The sequence below is a fragment of the Vipera berus genome (assembly GCF_964194415.1).
Source record: "Vipera berus genome assembly, chromosome: 7".
NCBI lineage: Eukaryota > Metazoa > Chordata > Lepidosauria > Squamata > Viperidae > Vipera > Vipera berus.
Genome location: NC_138209.1, coordinates 39416860 through 39435911, shown reverse-complemented (window position 1 = coordinate 39435911; position 19052 = coordinate 39416860). Strand labels below are relative to the sequence as shown.

The window sequence follows — 19052 nt, the reverse complement described above, 5'->3', positions numbered from 1 at the left end:
ATGCGTTTTTTATAAAATTTTAATAAGCAATATAATAGCAATGGGCAGCCAGAGAACCGAATCTAAAACAAATGCCTCAGAACGCTAATGAAATTAATCAGAACTGAATTCTGGGAAATATTTAGGTTAAATTAATTTTGAGTAAATATTTCAGATTGAGGCTGTGATTTAACATCCGCTAATCTGAAATTCGATTATACTCCAGAACTCAATCTAATACTAATAGGGTTAACTAGAAACAAATTTCACGAAGAACAGTGAAGCTAATCATATATTTTAATACGCAGAGTTTAAGATTTTATCACCTGCAATTAATCTTATTTAAAGTTATAATTTCTGCCCGAGATAGTTGAATAAACAATTTAATCAGGAAGTGACGAAACGAATAGCATTGCAATCGTATCTCTCTTGGGGAAAATAAAGCGAAGTATCTCAGAGACGCTGCATTTCGGACAGACTTCCGGCATTGCATTGAACATAGCCGCAATTGTGGGTTATCCATAGAGATACATTAGCAGAACAACATCCGCTCCCGGCTACTGAGCATCCCTAGACTCTAAAAATTGAGAGTGATACTCGGTGTAACGCCTAAAAATAAAATAAAAGCTCATTAGTATTCGAATTTCTTTTAAGATTGTGATCAGGAACATTTGGCTTCTTAAAAACGCCTCGAAGAGACAGAGCGGCTTTTGGTAGCGCTTGAAACCTAGTTTCTCAGTACTTTAATAATTGTTGATCATTCTGCATAGTCGGTCTTGAATCGATGTCCTCTAACTCGTTAATATCTCTTCGAGCGAATTTTGTCTTCCGGGGAAGAAGCCGCTCTCGTGGTCCAAATGCGATTAAAGCGGCACTGCCTCAGCTTGCTAGTTTCTCTGAATTCTTGCAATGTCCTCTTCCAGCAAGAGGAAAAACAAGAAACGGCCTCCTTCGGAAAAGGACTCGACTCTTGACGAACGAGACGCAAGCCAAGGACACCTCGGGTGGCAGAGTTTGTCGGCTGCAGACTTTTTGGACAAGGGTAGGATGCTGGCAACGTGCGCGAGTTCGCGGGGATCGTTCATGCTCTCAACAAGCCTGTAAGGTAGGCTAGGTTGGGAAAGCATCAAGGAATCCAGGCACCGTAGGACGGTCATTCGGATTATTGCGACAGAAGCATGTGACTCTTGCAAGATTCTTGTAGCAGTTATAGCATCACTCCATAAGATAATAGCTGTTATCTTAAGAGATATACGGAATACGGAAATATACGGAGCGGTTCATTCCCTGAACTGGTTGAGTTGGGACTCAAAATTCTGGGAACCCCCGTCCAAATCAAATACCCCACTATTAAGCCACAGAGGCTCCCAGATGTTGTTTGCATGTCTGTGATCATCCTTTTTTTTGCAATGTTTAATATGTCTGATCATCCTTTTTTTGCAATTTTTAATATAAAGCTGTGTTGAACGTTGCAGGTAGCTGGAACTGCATTAGATGGAAGACAATTTAATTTTTTTAGTACAAATTTAGGACAAATGTAGATCTCATCCTCACTTTCTCTTTGGGAAAGCCAAAATTGCTTTGCTAGACATCCTCAGAACGTTGTGTTCAACTCATCATCAGTTCAGTTCAGGAGTACAGTAACTTAAAGTTGTAATTAGATGCTCCAGTTTTAAATAGTGTTATCATTTTTCCAAAACAGGTCATGCCATTCATTTAACACTCGTTTAAAGTTATGTGATGGACACGCCCTGGTGCTTACGAGCAACTCCCTAAATTATGAGTATTGCAGCACCACAGCAGTCATTTGTCCTTACGAGCGACGGCAGTGGCTCTGCAACACTCACCCGGGTTATTCCCTCTCTCCCTGCCCCTGCCGCAGGCCTCCCTAGGCACCAGGCCTTCAGTACTCACCCTGCAAAGATGGAGAATCTTCACTTTCTTGGCTGCTCCAGGCTTTTGGTTTGTTTGCAGAGAATGGAGGTCTAAAATAACACAAGATGACGTGAGATCAGTGGAGCGAGATCTCACACTACTGATCTTGCGTGTTCTCATGGTTCTTTAGGCCTCTGTTCTCTGCAACAGAGAACCAAAATGAAGCCAGGGGATGCTTCAACGTGCCTCCGGAAGCTGGATCAGGGCTCCAGAGGCCTCAAAAAGGCCTCTGCTACCTGGATCTGTGGCCGTAGAGCAATTTTGCATCCCCCCGTGTCCTGGAAAAGGCCTCTGCAGCCATGGATCCCATCTCTGGAGGCTTGGAAAAGGTCTCCGGAGCCTGGATTGGGCCACGGAAGGGCCGCAAAATTGCTCCGTGGCCATGGATCCAGTCTCTGGAGGCTTAGAAAAGGCCTCCAGAGCCCGGATTGGGCTGCTGGGGGGCCCCACAAAATCAGTCCGCAGCCATAGATCCGGGCTCCAACGGTCTTTTCCAGGCCTCCGGAGCCTGTATTGGGCCATGGGGGGCTGTCGACGTGTCCCCTAGCCTCAGATCGGAGCGGCAGCAGGAACTGAGGTAGAAAGGAGACAGACATTTTCCAGGTGAGTCCCGGGTGGCAGGAAGAGAGGGGGAAGCATGATGTATCTTGGTCAGGGAGGCCTTGGGAGCCTGTTCCATCACATGGCCTTCCCCACCCTGAGATGGTTAACGAGCTATGTGTGTTTTAAACGAGGAAGAGAGTGATCTCGCTAAAGGAGCGAGATTCACTCTACGAGTTTTCAATTTATGAGTGGAATGGGTAGGCTCCATTACACTCGTAACTCGACTACCTGTACTTTTTATAGTTATTACTTTGAGGCTTGGTGGAGTTCTTTTTCTTACTACTCTGCCATCTAGCATACTTCCATGGACCATTTTGGATGTGTTAGCTTGCAATATTTAACCAATTTGGGGTATATTAGATTTGGAATGAAATTAACGAGAATTCTTGTTGACTACACTAGTGTTCACAAGTTCTTTGGAGGCAGATAGGGCATTGTAACTAAGTTTGTTGAGCTGTGTTACAAAGAATGAGCATCAAATTTCTCATTAATTCTATTCAAAGTTAACTATTATAATGGCCAAGTATTTGCAGGATAGCCATGGTTTGGAAGTTGTTCCTCAGTGATCCCTCAATACAGGTAATCATTGACTTACAATAGTTCATTTAGTGACCATTCGAAGTTACAACAGCATTGGAAAAAGTAACTTTTGATCATTTTTTACATGACATTCTCATGGTCACATGATCAAAATTCAGATGTTTGGCAACTGATTCATTATGAAGGTTGCAGTGTCCCAAGGTCATGTGATCCCTTTTTGTGACCTGACAGACAAAATCAATAGGGAAGCCAGATTCACGTAGCAACCATATCACTAATATAACTGCTGTTATTCACTTAATAACTGTGGCCACAAAGGTCATAAAATGGGACAAAAGTCACTTAACAAATGTCTTAGCAACAGAAATTTTGAGCTCATTTATGGTCATATGTGAAGGACTACCTGTAATGTAAAATGCAGAAATGTAATGAATGGGCAGAGCAGATTCCCTTTTCTCCTTGAATTTTAATATTTTCAGGGCAGCATAAAATAGTACTTTAGTAGAACAACATTGGCAATATTTGTTGAACATCAGAATGTTGCACTTCTTGCAACAATTAATTGAATGGTCCAAACATGGTTTATGTTCTAAATCAGAGCTATCATAGCGTGTTTCCCTGAAAATAAGACCCACCCCAAAAATAAGCCCTAGCATGCTGGCTATTCGGCTTTGAAACGGAGATGAGCACCGGCCCCTAGAGTTGGAAATGACTAGCACGCATGTGCGGGGGAACCTTTACCTTTACCTTTACTATGATTTTTAGCATGCACTTAATATAAGCCCTACCCCCAAAATAAGCCCTAGTTAAGAGCCCACCCACTCTGTCCCACAGTCTGGTTGCTAACTGTGCAGTGCGGCAGTGCCACCACCACAAGTTGAGATGAGGCAGGTGGAGAGTGGAGCTGCCCTATGTGCCCCACACCCACTTACCTCAGGGCCCCCACAGCCAGGCGACTCCCTGTTTGGTGACCTCCCACCACCTGTTCAATGACCCGGATGCCCACCTGCCTCTTCCCTTTCACACCTCTCCCAAGCCGAACTGACATGCTACAGAGGATGGGTGAAATAGGCTTGGTCACTTTACCCGTTTCGGAGGCAGGGTTGAGTGGTGGCAGAGGCCTTTTGCCATCGGTCCCTGCTGACCCTGTCCTGCAGATCACCTGCCTGGTACTTCCTCCTCCACCTGTCACTTGGGTCCTGCAGTGCTGCATCACGCTGCCTGCTGCCCGTTCACCTCCTGTAATTTATGGTTTCAATGGCAGCCTTGGAAGCTGGTGGCAGGCTCTCTGCATTGTCCCTGGGCTGGCAGTTTCAGCTACTGGCCATCTTCCTGGCTCTGCCCACGCAGCTACAAGAGTTATACCAGGGCTGGCAGTGGGGATGGTCCAAAAACCGTGCCACCCTGACTCCAGTCGTGAATTCTCCCATGGTTGTATGGGCAGAGCCATGAAGGTGGCCAGTGGCCAAAGCTGCCAGCCCAGGGACAATGCAGAGAGCCTACCACCAGCCTCCAAAGATGCTGCCTGAAACAATAAAAATACAGGAAGCGAACAGGCAGCAGGCAGTGCAACACAGTGCTGCAGGAGCCAAACAGCAGGTGGGGAAGGTGGTGGCTGCTGCTGCCAGGCAGATAATCTGTGGGGTGGGCCCCGAAGAAAGCCCCTCCAGCGGCTGATGCAGCTGATGTGCAGTGGCAGTGGAGGCCTTTCACCATTATCTCCCCCTGCTCTGAAATGGCAGAGTGGGATCAGGTAAAACGACCGAGCATCCCCCACCCATCCTCCATAACATGGCAGTCCAGCTCGGGAGTGGTGTGAAACGGAAGAGGCGGGCGGGCAGCCAGGTCATTGAATGGGTGGGGGGAGATCGCCAAGTGGGGAGTGGAATGACTGTGGGGCCCTGAAGTAAGCGGGTGCAGGGTGTGTGGGGCAGCTCCACCCTCTCACCTGCTTAGCTTCACCTCGTGGTGGCACCAGTGTGACAGGTGCTCTCCTGCCCCATTGCGACTGAGAGCAGATGGAATGGAGTGGGCGGGCAGCTGCAAAGTCAGACATCCCCCCAAAATAAGCCCTAATGGGTCTTATTTTGGAGAAAATACGGGTATTGCCTGTCATGTTCTGTACTTACATTGACTTTAAAGAGAAAATCTGGACTTTATTCTTAAAGATTTTAGATCAACCAAATTATAATTATATGTATAATTGTATTTTTCTCTTTAATTTTAGAAGATGACAAACTCCCCAAAATATATAGAGGATCTTTTGTGCAATTGGCGCTCAACAACATGAAGTTGACAAATATTTCTATAGGGCGTCCAGTGCTGCTCACCAGTACAAATGGGAAGCAAGAGGTGGTGTTTGTTTTCTGATCAATTCTATGTGTATTTGTGCATACATGTATTTGTTTATGTAATGGTGTATTTTATTTTATTTTTCTTGAAAGGATAGATTGTTTTTTAATTATATTTTCTATTGTTTTGGTTAGGTTTGCACAGCATGGCCTGTTGCAGGGTTCCCTGGTAAAAAAATTGGCTTAAGTGCAATTACACAGAAGAATCTAAAAGTGGTACCTGGTGATACAGTCTTTGTCCAGCCTGTGACTGGTGCTGTACTTCAGGCAGAGGAAGTGGAAGTAAAGCTGGGGTATGTTGATATCCATGCATTTTACATTATTACCTATGGTCAGATTTCCAATTTATTGTGACTTTGAGTGAATGTTGTGATGAAGAAGTTTCATGTGATCATAATGAAATTTATTTTAAAGACCTAAGTTTTCCTTATATTTAAAACGGTGGCATTGCATGCCAGGACATTTGTGCTGCTTCGGATCTCAGTTCTGAAAGAGAAGTTTAGAGCATGTGGAAGGGACAACTTTGTTTAAAGCAACTTTGTCTTTTCTTGAGAGCCCATGGCAGATATTAAGAGCAGATATATTTGTGTTATGCACCTCCTCTCTTACTCTATAGAATATCTTTGTAACTCAAATCTGAATTGCTGACTAAATTAAGTACATTATATGTTGTGTAATTCTGTAAAGTGTAACAGACTTTACAGACACTTTGCTCTTAAAGCTGCTGTAAGGAATTGGGATGCTTCTTGTTTATTTATCAAATGTATTTGCCATCTATCTCACAGTTCAGATGACTCTGAATGGAATTCTCATTTGGAGGCATGGGTTGGATTAACTGTAATTAACTAACTTGGTACACAAGCAGTCTTGCTATGTAGACAACCATAGTATGCGGGTTCAAGGATTGGTGGTATGAAAGTGTTCTTGTGTGTTTAATATCAAGTAAAAATATCAGTGGCTATAAACCGTATGAAACAAGGACCAAAATTTATTTAAAAGGAAGGCTGCAATCTGTAAAATACAGTAGTTTGGGTAATTCTAGGGTTGTAAATAACAAAATAAAAAGAAAGAAATTTAATGAATGAGATGTCCATTTAAAATCTCTTGAGGTTTGTGCATTCTGGATTTGAAGGAGACGAATTTCAGAGTCTCATATCTGATGGATCTTCTGCTAGATTAACATTGCTATTTGACTCTTGAAGAATGATATTCTTTTCTCCATTTGCTTCCTGGATATTTTTTTTAAATTTCTCTCATTGTGTAAATTCCCTAGATTTTTTTCTCTTGTATCTTTGGTTTTCAATTTTAGAATCTCCCCAGATAATGCTTCCAAAATTCTCTTGAGAAATTTCTAACCTGTAATGGTTTATCCCAAGATGGCAACATTATATAAAACTAATCTGGTTGCAGCAGAGGCTGTCTTGGAAAGAAAATAACCAGAAATACAGTATATGTGAAACATCTGCTGGTCTTCTTGGGATGTCAGGAAAAGAAGAAGCATCAATAAGAATATTGACAAAAAATGTGTTGCTGATTTTAGATTGGCTTGATATTTAACCAGAATTGCTATTATAGGTAGGTAGGTTGATTAGATAGATAGATAGATAGATAGATAGATAGATAGATAGATAGATAGATAGATAGACAGACAGACAGACAACTACGTTTAGTGCACTCCCTATTGATGTTAGCTTAGTAATTTCTGATAAACAAAAGATTTTTTAGGGCTTGGATTTAAGAACCTATGCATTAAATTACAGAGACTGCAGTAGTTTCTATGAGTCCATGTGGTGATGCTAAGAAACAGTATAACAAATTTCTGGATGAGAATTGCTGTATGAAGTCACTTTTGCAGTAGTTTCATTTAGTCCTTACATTGGAGTACATTTGGTGTTCTTGAAATAATGATATTTTATTAAATTTTAACAAGGATTATTTAATTTATTTTTTTCTTAGGGTTAAAGATGACTGTATCAGTACTGAAGACTTGTCCATTAGCCTCTTAAGAAACTTAGGTATGGGTTTAGTTTATGTTTTCTGGGTTTTATTATAGTTTTAGATATTAAATACATATAATCTTCTGCCTCTGTGTGTAGTCAAACGTTTTGGGTTTCTGAGCTTTACAGAGATCCAATACACTCACTCTGGATTAAGAGTATCAAGAATAGGGAAAAATACTGCATTTGAAACTTTATAACTATCCAATCTGAAGAGGCTGCCTTTTAAAAGTGCATAGAAATTCTCTTAAGAAGAAAAGTGCTATTCCAAAATAGATGGTTCTGACCTCAAAACAGACTTATAGGTGTGCTTTGTTAAAACTAACCTTTGTGAGCTTTTCTGTTGGATTTCTACGCCATGTAGTCTAATTTTCTGTGTATCTTAATTTGTCACAGTAAATTAATTTTGGATGCCAAAAGCAAGAATAAGAGAAGGATATGATATCCCTATTTTGATTTCATTTCTTGCTCCAGGGGCTTTTAAAGGACTGACAATTATTTTATTGTTAAAACTTAAACCAAGGCTATAGAAAATGCAACCCTTTTTAGAACTGACAGTTAAATCACCAAGATCATTGCTTTTGCTTTGAAAATTACAGGTAGTCCTTGATTTATGACCATAATTGAGGCCAAAATTTTGTTGCTAAGTGAAACGTTTGTAAAGTGAGTTTTGCCCCATTTTACGACCTTTCTTGCTACAGTTGTTAAATGAATCATTGCAGTTGTTAAGTACCCCAGTTGCTAAGTGAATCTGCCTTCCCAATTGACTTTGCTTGTCAGAAGGTCGCAAAAGGGGATCACGTGACCTTGCATAAATATAACCATCATAAATATAAACCAGTTGCCAAGCATCTGAATTTTGATCACATGATCATGGGGATGCTGCAAAGGTCGTAACTGAAAAACAGTCATAAATCACATTTTTCAGTGCTGTCCTAACTTTGAACAGTCATAAAAACAGTCATAAATCACATTTTTCAGTGCTGTCGTAACTTTGAACTAAATGTGCATAATGTCTAAATGAACTGTGTTTTGAACTAAATGAACTGTTGTATTATATTTCTTGATGTATTGCTTTTATTAACATATACTTTTATGCAGGAATATTTTAAGCGGGGACTGTGTGAGAAATCTGATTGGTTTTCTTAATCTCTTTTTACAGATGGAAAGGTAGTATTACCAGGAAATTTCCTGCAAATTACTTTCTTTGGCCGATCTTGTGACTTAAAGGTTACAAAGGTGAAAGGAATGGATGGTGTGTTGCTGCAAATGCAAGATGTTTTAAAAACACCACAGGAACAATTACTGGAGAACATGGATAGCCATCATTTCAATTTATCTTTTGAGCTTAGAAAACTAGTAATAACAGACAATGAAGTATCTACCAGTACTCCATGTAAGCATGAGGATCATAACATATCCATGAATGATGCTTTAAATAGTGTGGGGCATGAAGCATGGAGTCCTGATCCAGCAGAGATACTTGATGGTGATGGATCTAACCTTCATTCAGAATCAATCATATCACAAGGCTGTGAGAAAGGTTTTGCAGGTGAAGAATTACCTTTGGCTGATAAAACAGGATTGTCACAGAATTCGGAAACATTTTACTTCATATCGTCAAGGACTAGGGTCAGTTTCATTCAACCACAAGTCAAAGTGACAGAAGAATACAGTCTTGAACCAAAAGTTACTTACGATTCAATAGGTGGACTCAGTAACCAGCTGAAAACTATAAAAGAAATGATTGAACTTCCTTTAAAGCAGCCTGATCTATTTAGGAAATATGGTAGGAAATCTATGGTAAAAAGTATGCTATAAATTACTATTTTTCATTTCGTAACCCCGTCAAATAATGTAAGACACGGTTTAAATGTATTTGTTTTTCTTCAAATGGCAGATCTTATACTGCTTTTAATATGTTGTTTTAGCAGCCCAAGTGCTAAACAATGATTTAATTATCTTTTTTCTGTCATGTTTTGCTTAACCATAGCTTGTTGAATAACCTGGAAGGAGTCAGTAGCCTGAATCAGTCTTTTACAACAGTTTTCCTTTGGTGGCATCCAAAATACTTCTCTTAAAGTTTGGCAGCTTTCTTTAAAGGTCCATTCAGGAAAGAGGGCATAAAACTCTTTCTATATTAACTATCTTGTGCTGATCAAAAAGTGACTTGCATGGCTTTTAAAAGCTACTAAAATTTATAAAAATTTACATAAATCCTCTCTTCAATTATGTTAAGTTTAAAGAAATATATAGTAGAAGTTAAAATGGCTATTAGTAACAAAAATTGTGCTGTTCATGTTCAGTTCTGTAGAATTGCTATTTGGGATGCTTCTAAAAATAATTATGACATATTTCATATGTAATACAGTATTTCATTATTAATTTAATGTTAATACAGAAATTATTTTATTATCACAATTATGAACTTTTAATATCGTACAATGTCCAAGAATTAGCTACAGTTCTTTGTTGTTTATGTGTGACTCTGAAGGAATCCCATCTCCAAGAGGAGTGCTTTTATATGGTCCTCCAGGTACAGGGAAGACCTTGCTAGCCAGAGCAATTGCAAATGAGATTGAAGCTAACTTCTGTACAGTTAACGGTCCAGAAATAATAAGCAAGTAAGTGCCCTTCATTGATTTATTTCACCCTTGCTTTATTTAAATTTAAATTAGCAGTGCATTGACTGTTTTTAAAATACAGGGCTTCTTTGCTACCCAAATAGGATATAGCTACATCTGTAAATAGAAATGAAGGACCGATGACGTATTTATATCAAGATGTTGACACAGTAATGTACCTGTATAGGGAACTGTATGAGACTTTTGACACCGAATCATAGTTTTGATTTTCTTGCAGATTTTATGGAGAAAGTGAAGCCAGGCTACGACAGATATTTTCTGAAGCCTCTTTACGGTATGCTTCTATTCTTTCAGTGAAGTTATTTCAGACGGTTTAACTTAAGGAATAGGTAACTTTTTTGCTCTAATAGCATATTTAGAATTTTGTGAGCTCTGATAAAATAGTTGCAAGAGAGGCAGTTTCTCTATTTAAAAATGTCAGGTGTGCTCATAAAATGTTTATTATCTAGAAGGCAAACTGTTAAGATTCCTCCCTACCAACTTTTCTGTCTTCAGAACATTCTTTCTAGTACTTCAACTTAGCTTTGTCCTTCTTGGGCAGATGGAGTTTCTTCTAAAGAAAGCACTGACTTACATTCACCAACATTTCTTAAAAATGAACAGGCAGCTTAGTCCAGAGGCATTCTTCTAAGTAAAAATGATGCCAAAGGCTGGAATTTGTTTTGCTGAATATCATATTCCCATTTGTTATTTTTAGTTAGAATAATATTTTTGAAAATATTAAGTCATGTGGGTCAACTTGGCTGATGGACAGCAATGAGATATCTGCAGGCTGATTGGTGCTCATAAGGATCATATTGCTTACCTAGGAAGGTAGGTAGGTAGGTGGGTGGTTAGGTGGGTGGGTGGATGGATGGATATAAAAGCCCATACCCTAGGATAATTGGTAGAAATTTATAAATGTCAGTGTGCCAGACTGTTCTCATAGCCATTGTATCTTGGTTTGTATTTTCATTGGGGTTAACTTTTGGTTTCATGTTTTGAAGAAAAATAATGTCTTTATTTCTATGATGGTTAAAAAATGTGTATTCTAAATTTTGGTCTATATTTAGTGTTGGAATATATACATTGTTTTAAGATACATTCTTATTCTCTTAACTCTACCATGAAATACTGCAATCAGCTGAATATTTGAATTATTCAGTGAGGTTATTGAGTGTCATAGCAGGTGGCAACACCCAACAGCTTTGGCTGATCTTGAAAAAGTTAAACAGAGTTGGACCGGATTATTAATTTGATGGGAGGCTACCACAAAGTAACAGACCAGTAGATAACATTGAAAAAAATACCCTAGACGAAGGCAATAATGGTTTGAAAAGTAGGATATGCCCATATAGTCTCTAGACATTGAGTTTAATTTGAGGATGTCTTTACCTTTTCATTTTATAAGCATATTCATTCTAGTGTGCATATTATAAGATATATGCTATTATTTCCCTTTTAATTTCTGTATTCCAAGAAACATGTTATTTCCCATTTTTGTTAAGGCGACCATCCATTATATTTATTGATGAAATTGATGCACTCTGTCCAAAGAGAGAAGAAGCCCAGAATGAAGTTGAAAAAAGAATTGTAGCTTCATTGTTAACGCTGATGGATGGCATTGGATCAGTAAGTCTCTTTGTCTCTTTGCTCATCCCGTCTGTGACTCTGAAGCACATTTGGTAATTTATACTAGAAGTTGTGCCCGAGAATGTTTTGGGACAAAATTTATTTTTCAATGATGATTCCAGATTATGAAATGGAAGCTTACATTGCATAGCAGTATAGATGTGCCTCATATGTTGTTCCGGCTATGGAAGGTGTTACGATTGAGCTACATTGCTTAGGTGGTAAAGTCCAGAAATAGTTCATGATGTGAAGACACCGCAGTGCTGAATGGCTGGAAATTGTGCCATAGTGTGGTATATCTTATTAAAATCTTAAAGTTACTTAGATCCCCAGTTCAAACCAGAAGGTAGCTTTCTCTTTAAAGGAACTGAGGCCACCTTAAGTTGTTTTAAGCATCTGTATTTTGGAACTGAAGCCACGGGTTGCTTTGGAAAGGGCATGTGTACACATGCTACTCCTGTTGCCGTTTTTTTTTTAAAAAAGAAGATATGATCTGCTGGTAGCCATGAGATCCCACAAAAATTTGTACGTGAGTTAAGTAAATTGTGACACACTATCTGTGCCAAAATATCTTGTCACACTGTGATGCCAGGTCTTTAGCTGAAAGATATATTTTCCTGGGATGAGGTGACTGCTGTTGGATCTCATCACACCTTCTTTGGAGCTCCATTTCTGATCCTAATTGCTGCATTACTCCAGTTGTTTTAATCTGTGGCAAATACGAATGAGCTAGTAGAGTTTTTCAAGAATTATATATAATCTGTGTTAATAAATTCCCCGAGCCTTGTTTAACTAATATTTTTATAACTCTTTAGAAAGCAAGATCATTGTTTCAATAAGTTTAGTGTTACCTTGAAAAGGAACCAAATCTCTTTACATCTATACTGGATTGTGGACTTAATGAGAAGTTCTTGCTGATATTTTCTGAAATATCATGACTGCTTTAAAAAGATACCTTAGCCTTATCTGTCTTTAACCTGATGCTTACTCTATAGTACTACTCATTTCTTCAACTTACAGTAAACCTGTTTTCAATAAAACTGGTTTGTTTTTAGGAAGATAATCAAGGGCAGCTCTTAGTTCTTGGAGCTACCAATCGCCCTCACGCACTAGATTCAGCCCTGCGCAGACCAGGACGTTTTGATAAAGAGATAGAAATTGGAGTTCCTAATTCTCAAGATCGACTAGACATCTTAAGGAAGGTTCTCAGTAAGACTCCTCACTCATTGACAGCATCAGATTTGACTCAACTGGCAGACAGTGCCCATGGGTACGTAGGAGCAGACCTAGCAGCCCTGTGCAAGGAAGCAGGTAAGCTAAGTGTGCTTCACACTGAACGTCAGTGTAATTGAGATGACTTTAGTATTTAGGTAAAGGTAAAGGTTCCCCCGCACATGCATGCTAGTCGTTTCCAACTCTAGGGGCCGGTGCTCATCTCCGTTTCAAAGCCGAAGAGCCAGCGCTTGTCCGAGGACGTCTCCGTGGTCATGTGGCCGGCATGACTAGACGCCAAAGGCGCACGGAACGCTGTTACCTTCCCACTGGAGTGGTCCCTATTTTTCTACTTGCATTTTTACGTGCTTTCGAACTGCTAGGTTGGCAGAAGCTGGGACGAGTAACAGGCGCTCACTCTTTAGTATTTAGATATCATTATTCACTTACAACAAATCATTATCTGTGCATATTTACTAAGTCATGGTATCTATACTTTGGGTGGAAGATAATTTAAATATAGTTAACTATAAAAAAGAATACAACCACTGGAATCCTTTTGACACTTGAATGAGAATTGATCTGTGCTGAGTGGAATGAATGCATCCTGTTTACGTGACTTGTGTCTAATGTTCAACATTTTGCTAACAACATGGCTCAATATAGCAGGCGATAGAGAAAAAATTATGTGGAAAGGTTTAGTTTGGACAAAATTTGTTCACTAAAGACTATATATGAGATCAGATTAGCAGAGATTTTGTAACATAGAACAGAACATTATGTCAAGCACAATTCTGTTCATAGTGTGAATATGCTCAGGACTTAATTTGTTTTCTATTGTATATAAAGTGAGCAAAATAATGTTTAAAATGGAAATGCTTTAAATAACGTCATATAATAGCATATCTTCAAGTTGCTTTTTTTAAAATGTATATCAAGATCAGTTAAAATTTGGATATGAATTAAATAAATTGCTCAATAAAGACTTTCTTTAGTTACAGTGAACTGACCTCTAGTGGTAGGAGATAAGATTTCATGCAAATATGTTTTTAAACTATTGTACATGTAAAAGGAATCTTGGAAAACCCTACATCAGAGTTAAGAATAGTTTTAAAAAGTAGGAAAATTGGGATGATTATAAGATCTGAAAACATGGATAAGTTATACAGTTTCCTTTGTCATTGCAAAATAGTAAGTCATTAGTAAAACTGACACAAGGTAAAATCTTTAAGGATAGTTTTATGTAATGTATTCTAATATGCATCATACTCCAAGAAATAAAATCTGCACAACCTTGCATATAATTGTGCCACTTACCAATATATATAAGAAGTGGACTGCTTTAAATATTATTCCTGACTTTTTAAAATGGTAATCCTTCCTTTGTATCTGTAACTTTTTAATAATATATATAGCCATGATATATACCGTATATACTTGAGTATAAGCCGAATTTTTCAGCCCACTTTTTGGGCTGAAAAATTCCACTTCGGCTTATACTCCAGTCAACAAAAAAACTTACCGAGGACTTGTGCGCGGCCGAGGCTTTGGTGCTTCCGGGATCGCGCGCACCGCTCCCAAGCCACCGCCATCCGGAGACCTGCCGAAGTTTGGGGAGGTTTGGGGAGGTGCGCGCGCACCTCCCCAAACCTCCCCAAACTTCGGCAGGTCTCCGGACGGCGGCGGCTTGGGAGAGGTGTGCGCGATCCTGGAAGCACCGAAGCCTCGGCCGCGCGCAAGTCCTCGGTAAGCTCCGGGCGGTCACTTGCTTCGCGTCTCCTGAGGGAAGGGGGGGCGACTGGAGCGGGCGTGTTTCCTCGCCTGCTGGGCGCCGCAATTTGCCCGGGGAACGCGCGGGCCCCGAATGGCAGCGTGGAGCGAGGAAGCGGACAGCCAGGGCTTCCCCGAGAGCCGCGGCCACACAGGGTATTCCTGTGTATTCAGGCTTGCAAAATGGCGGATCGAGCCTCTGCTGGCGGCAGAGGCTTGCAGAACGGCGGATCGGCTTATACTCGAGTCAATAACTTTTTCCAGTTTTGGGGGGTGAAATTGGGGGTCTCGGCTTATACTCGAGTCGGCTTATACTCAAGTATATACGGTAAATAGATATGTTCTGCAGAATCGATGCTTCCAAAATGCAGCCTGTTAATTTTTCATTAATTGAAATTGTCTATATTTCTGCAATAATTCTGCATAACATATTTTATAATGAATTATGTTTTATGGTATTGAACACTAATTATACAAAGTAATACCCTAAAGCCCATTGCATAGAAATTTGATTGAAAAGCAGAACTTGTAAATTACACTAAACATATACTTAAATAGTTGTGTCATTTTCCATGTCTCACTGTACCTAATTCATTGTCCAAATATACTTTTATATGATAAATTGAAAGACAGAAAGGACAAATACAAATAATGGAAAGAGGGACACATAACTAAGGCAGAGTATCAGCAAATAGCCGGAATCTGCAAAGATGAAGTCAGGAAAGCAAAGGCTCAGAATGAACAACGACTTGCAACTAAAGTCAAAGTTAATGAAAAAAGTTTCTTTCAACATGTAAATAACTACAAAAAAGTCAAGGAAACAGTAGGTCCACTTAAGAAAGAAGATGGCAAGGAAGCATCAGGCAGCAGAGACAAAGCAGAACTACTTAAGTCATTCTTTGACTCGGTCTTCACACAAAAAGAAACCATAGCCCAACCTACCAAAAACATAACTGTAAAAGACAGTTCTGAAGGAGCTGGCAAATGTTATCTCAGAACCATCATATCTTTCAAAAGTACTGAAATTACCTTAGGAATTACCTTAGAATTGGAAAAAAGCTGATGTGGTCTCCATCTTAAAAAAAAAACAGACCCAGGAAACTGCAGACCAATCAGCCTAACATCAATACCTGGGAAGATACTGGAAAAGATAATCAGAAGCAGATCTATGAATATCTAGAAACAAATAAAGTTATAACTAAAAGCTAGCATAGGTTTGTTAAAAATAGATCATGCCAAACCAATCTTATTTCATTCTTTGACGAAGTGACTAAATTAGTAAACTAGCGAAATGTTGTGGTCATAGTATACTTAGACTTCAGCAAGGTATTCGACAAAATAGATCACAATCTACTTCTTGGTAAGCTAGAAAAATGTGAATAGACAACATCACTACCAGATGGATTTATAATTGGCTGACAAACCAAACTCAATGAGTCATCCTTAATAGTACAGTACTACATCTACATGGAGGGAAGTAAGCAGTGGGGTAACGCAAGGTTCTGTCCTAGGCCCAGTACTCTTCAATATCTTCATAAATGACTTGGATTAGGGGATAGAAGGGGAACTCATCAAATTTGCAGATGGCATTAAGCTGACAGGAATAGCCAACACCCAGAAGACAAGCTCAGGATCCAAAAAGATCTTGACAGACTTGAGCTATGGGCCCTATCCAACAGTATGAAATGTAATGTGGAGAAAAACAAGAATTTACACTTAAGACAGGAAAAACCAAAGGTACAAGTACAGATTAGGTGAAACCTAGCTCAAAAACAGTAACTGCAAGAGGTACCTTAGAGTCCTAGTGGATGATCACTTAAATATGAGCCAGCAGTGTGCGGCAGCAGCCAAAAACGCTAATACAATCCTTGGTTGTATAAACAGGCATAGAATCAAAATTATATGAAGTATTAGTACCGCTTTATAAAGCCTTAGTAAGGCCACACCTGAAATACTGCATCCAGTTTTGGTCCCCACATTACAAAAAATATGTTGAGACTTTGGAAAAAGTGCAAAGAAGAGCAACTAAGATGATTAAAGGCTTGGAGACAAAAACATATGAAGAACGGTTGCAGGATTTGTGTTTGGCTAGTCTAGAGAAAAGAAGGACTGGGGGGGGACATGATAGCAGTATTCTAATATTTGAGAGGTTGCCACAAAGAAGAGGGGGTCCACTTATTTACCAAAGCACCAGAGGGCAGGACAAGAAATGATGGAAACTGATCAAGGAGACAAGCAACCTGGAATTAAGGAGAAATTTTCTGACTGTTAGAACAATTTACCAGTGGAACAGCTTGCCATTAGAAGTTGTGGGTGCTTCATCACTGGCGGTTCTTAAGAAGAGACTGGACAGTTATTTGTCTGAAATGGTATAGGGTCTCCTGCTTGAGTAGGGGGTTGGATTAGAAAACTTCGAAGGTCCCTTCAGATTGATTGATTTCCTCATTTTAAAAGGATAAACAAGGAACAAATTGACTATGTCTATTCAGATGTTACTGCCTATTTGTATGTTACTGCTATTAGGGATGGCATTCTCAGATTAATAGTACTAATATTGGCATAAATGTATCAGAATACAAGACAGCATTAAATTACATGCAGTGTTTCTCTTGCCTTTTTACCTTACAACTGCCTATTGTGATTGTTATAAGATTTGGTCATTTCACAGGAAAACTTCTATAAAGTGTTTGGCTGAGGAAGACGAGCTTTCCTAGTGCTGAATAATAAACTGCCCACAGTACCTGCTGTTGCTCAGAAATGAAAACTTGCTTTCACCGAATAGTTTTAAGGCGGCATCTACTCTTCTGTTGTTTTCAAAAGCATTCTTATAAACTTCTCATTATCTGTGTTAATTGTGGAGAAGTTTCAAAGAAGTCATGCTGGCTAGAACCAAATAATATACCTTAGCCTTTTTTTCTTTTCTGTTTAATTGTGTTCAATTCTTGGAAGCGTCCTGGACAGATCTGCGATTTTCTTGGCAATTTTTTTTCAGAAGTTGTTTACTATTGCCTCCTCCCTAGAGCTGAGAGAAAGTGACTAGCCCAAGTCATCAAGTGGCTTTGTGTCTAAGGTGGGACAAAAAGTCATGTCCTTCCAGTTTCTAGCCTGAGGTCTTAACTATTGTATCATTACTGGCTCTTTTAGCCTTAGCCTACTTCCATTTCCTTTCCCCTGAATTTGACAAAAGGAAATCACAGTGGGGTCCGAGCGTGGTATGGGTTAAACGATTGGGCGAAAAGTGGAGAGTTCCAGATTCAAGCTAATTCTTATGGATTGACACTCAGGAGAGACTCTGGGCCAGTCAGTCCCTCTCAGTTGAACCTATCTCATAGGAACATTGTGGAGAAATACTGGAGGACGAGGCTGTTTACGTCACATTAAGGTCCCTGAGGAAAATCAAGTGTGTATACAAACTTATTCTTTAATGTCATGAAAATTAAAAGAAAGAATCCTGATCTTGTTCTAAAAGTAAAAACTGGAGTCCACAGTGATATTTCCCAGGGGAGATTTTGAACAATTAATAGTCTCTGATTGCTTTGAAATGGGCTTTTCTATTTATCCTATATATTTTATGACTTGTTGCCTGCTTAGAACATTTATAGGGAAACTTAGAAGCACTGGCAGATAATCATTTCAACAATCCATTGATTGCCCATTCATTACTGAGCAAAGATCTATAAAATATTATTAGTGCACTTCATTTTTGAAAAATGTGTATTATCTTTTGTTTTCCTGCCTAAGAAATGGTATACTGCCATTTGCGTATTCGTGTTCAAGTGGAAGAGATATTTCTGTTGATCAAAGTTGTACCATATGTATAGGTTGGCATTTTAATTACTTTTGTGTGTGAGAAAGAGAGAGACTGTACAAGCCAGAATTCACTATGTAGTTGCCGATTTCTATTCCAGTGGCACCCTGATTTTTCAAGGATGTCTAATTCAGGGCTTTTCAACCTTTTCACCCATTGTACCACTTTTAGGATATGGCAACATCCAAGTACCACCAGTCGCCTAGCAAGGTGTCAAAAACTTCATGATAAAAAAAAGGAAAAAAGTGATAAAGTGCAGGTAGTCCTCGACTTACAACAGTTTACTTAGTGACTGTTTGAAGTTACAATGGCACTGAAAAAAGTGCCCCCCAAGCCACAGCCAAGCAAGACACCTGCCTGCCCGCCCGGCAGCACTCTTCCTCCTGTCCGAGGTTTTTCATTGTTGTGAGCATTTCTGTTGAGGATTGGCAGTGGGGGTGGGGTGGGGGGGTGTTTGGTTTTTATTCCCCCCCTCTGCTGGGTGGTTGCAGTAGGTTTTGGTCACTTCACATGACCCTGGGACACTGACCGTCATAAATATGAATTAGTTGCCAAGCATCTGAATGTAAAAGACCCTGGAGATGCTGCAACATTCCAGCTG

General features: G+C 39.5%; 1 protein-coding gene across 1 annotated transcript in view; it reads left to right on the top strand.

Moving 5' to 3' along the window:
- Positions 1–809: 809 nt before the first annotated feature.
- Positions 810–19052, top strand: part of AFG2A (AFG2 AAA ATPase homolog A) — a 138001-nt gene continuing 119758 nt past the window's right edge. The window contains exons 1-9 of the mRNA XM_081332723.1: positions 810–1021; positions 5285–5409; positions 5544–5701; positions 7365–7423; positions 8568–9194; positions 9900–10029; positions 10268–10324; positions 11538–11661; positions 12717–12972. Of these exons, the coding sequence (XP_081188849.1) occupies positions 889–1021; positions 5285–5409; positions 5544–5701; positions 7365–7423; positions 8568–9194; positions 9900–10029; positions 10268–10324; positions 11538–11661; positions 12717–12972 (1669 nt within the window). The 5' untranslated portion in view covers positions 810–888. The remainder of the gene's footprint in view (positions 1022–5284; positions 5410–5543; positions 5702–7364; positions 7424–8567; positions 9195–9899; positions 10030–10267; positions 10325–11537; positions 11662–12716; positions 12973–19052) is intronic.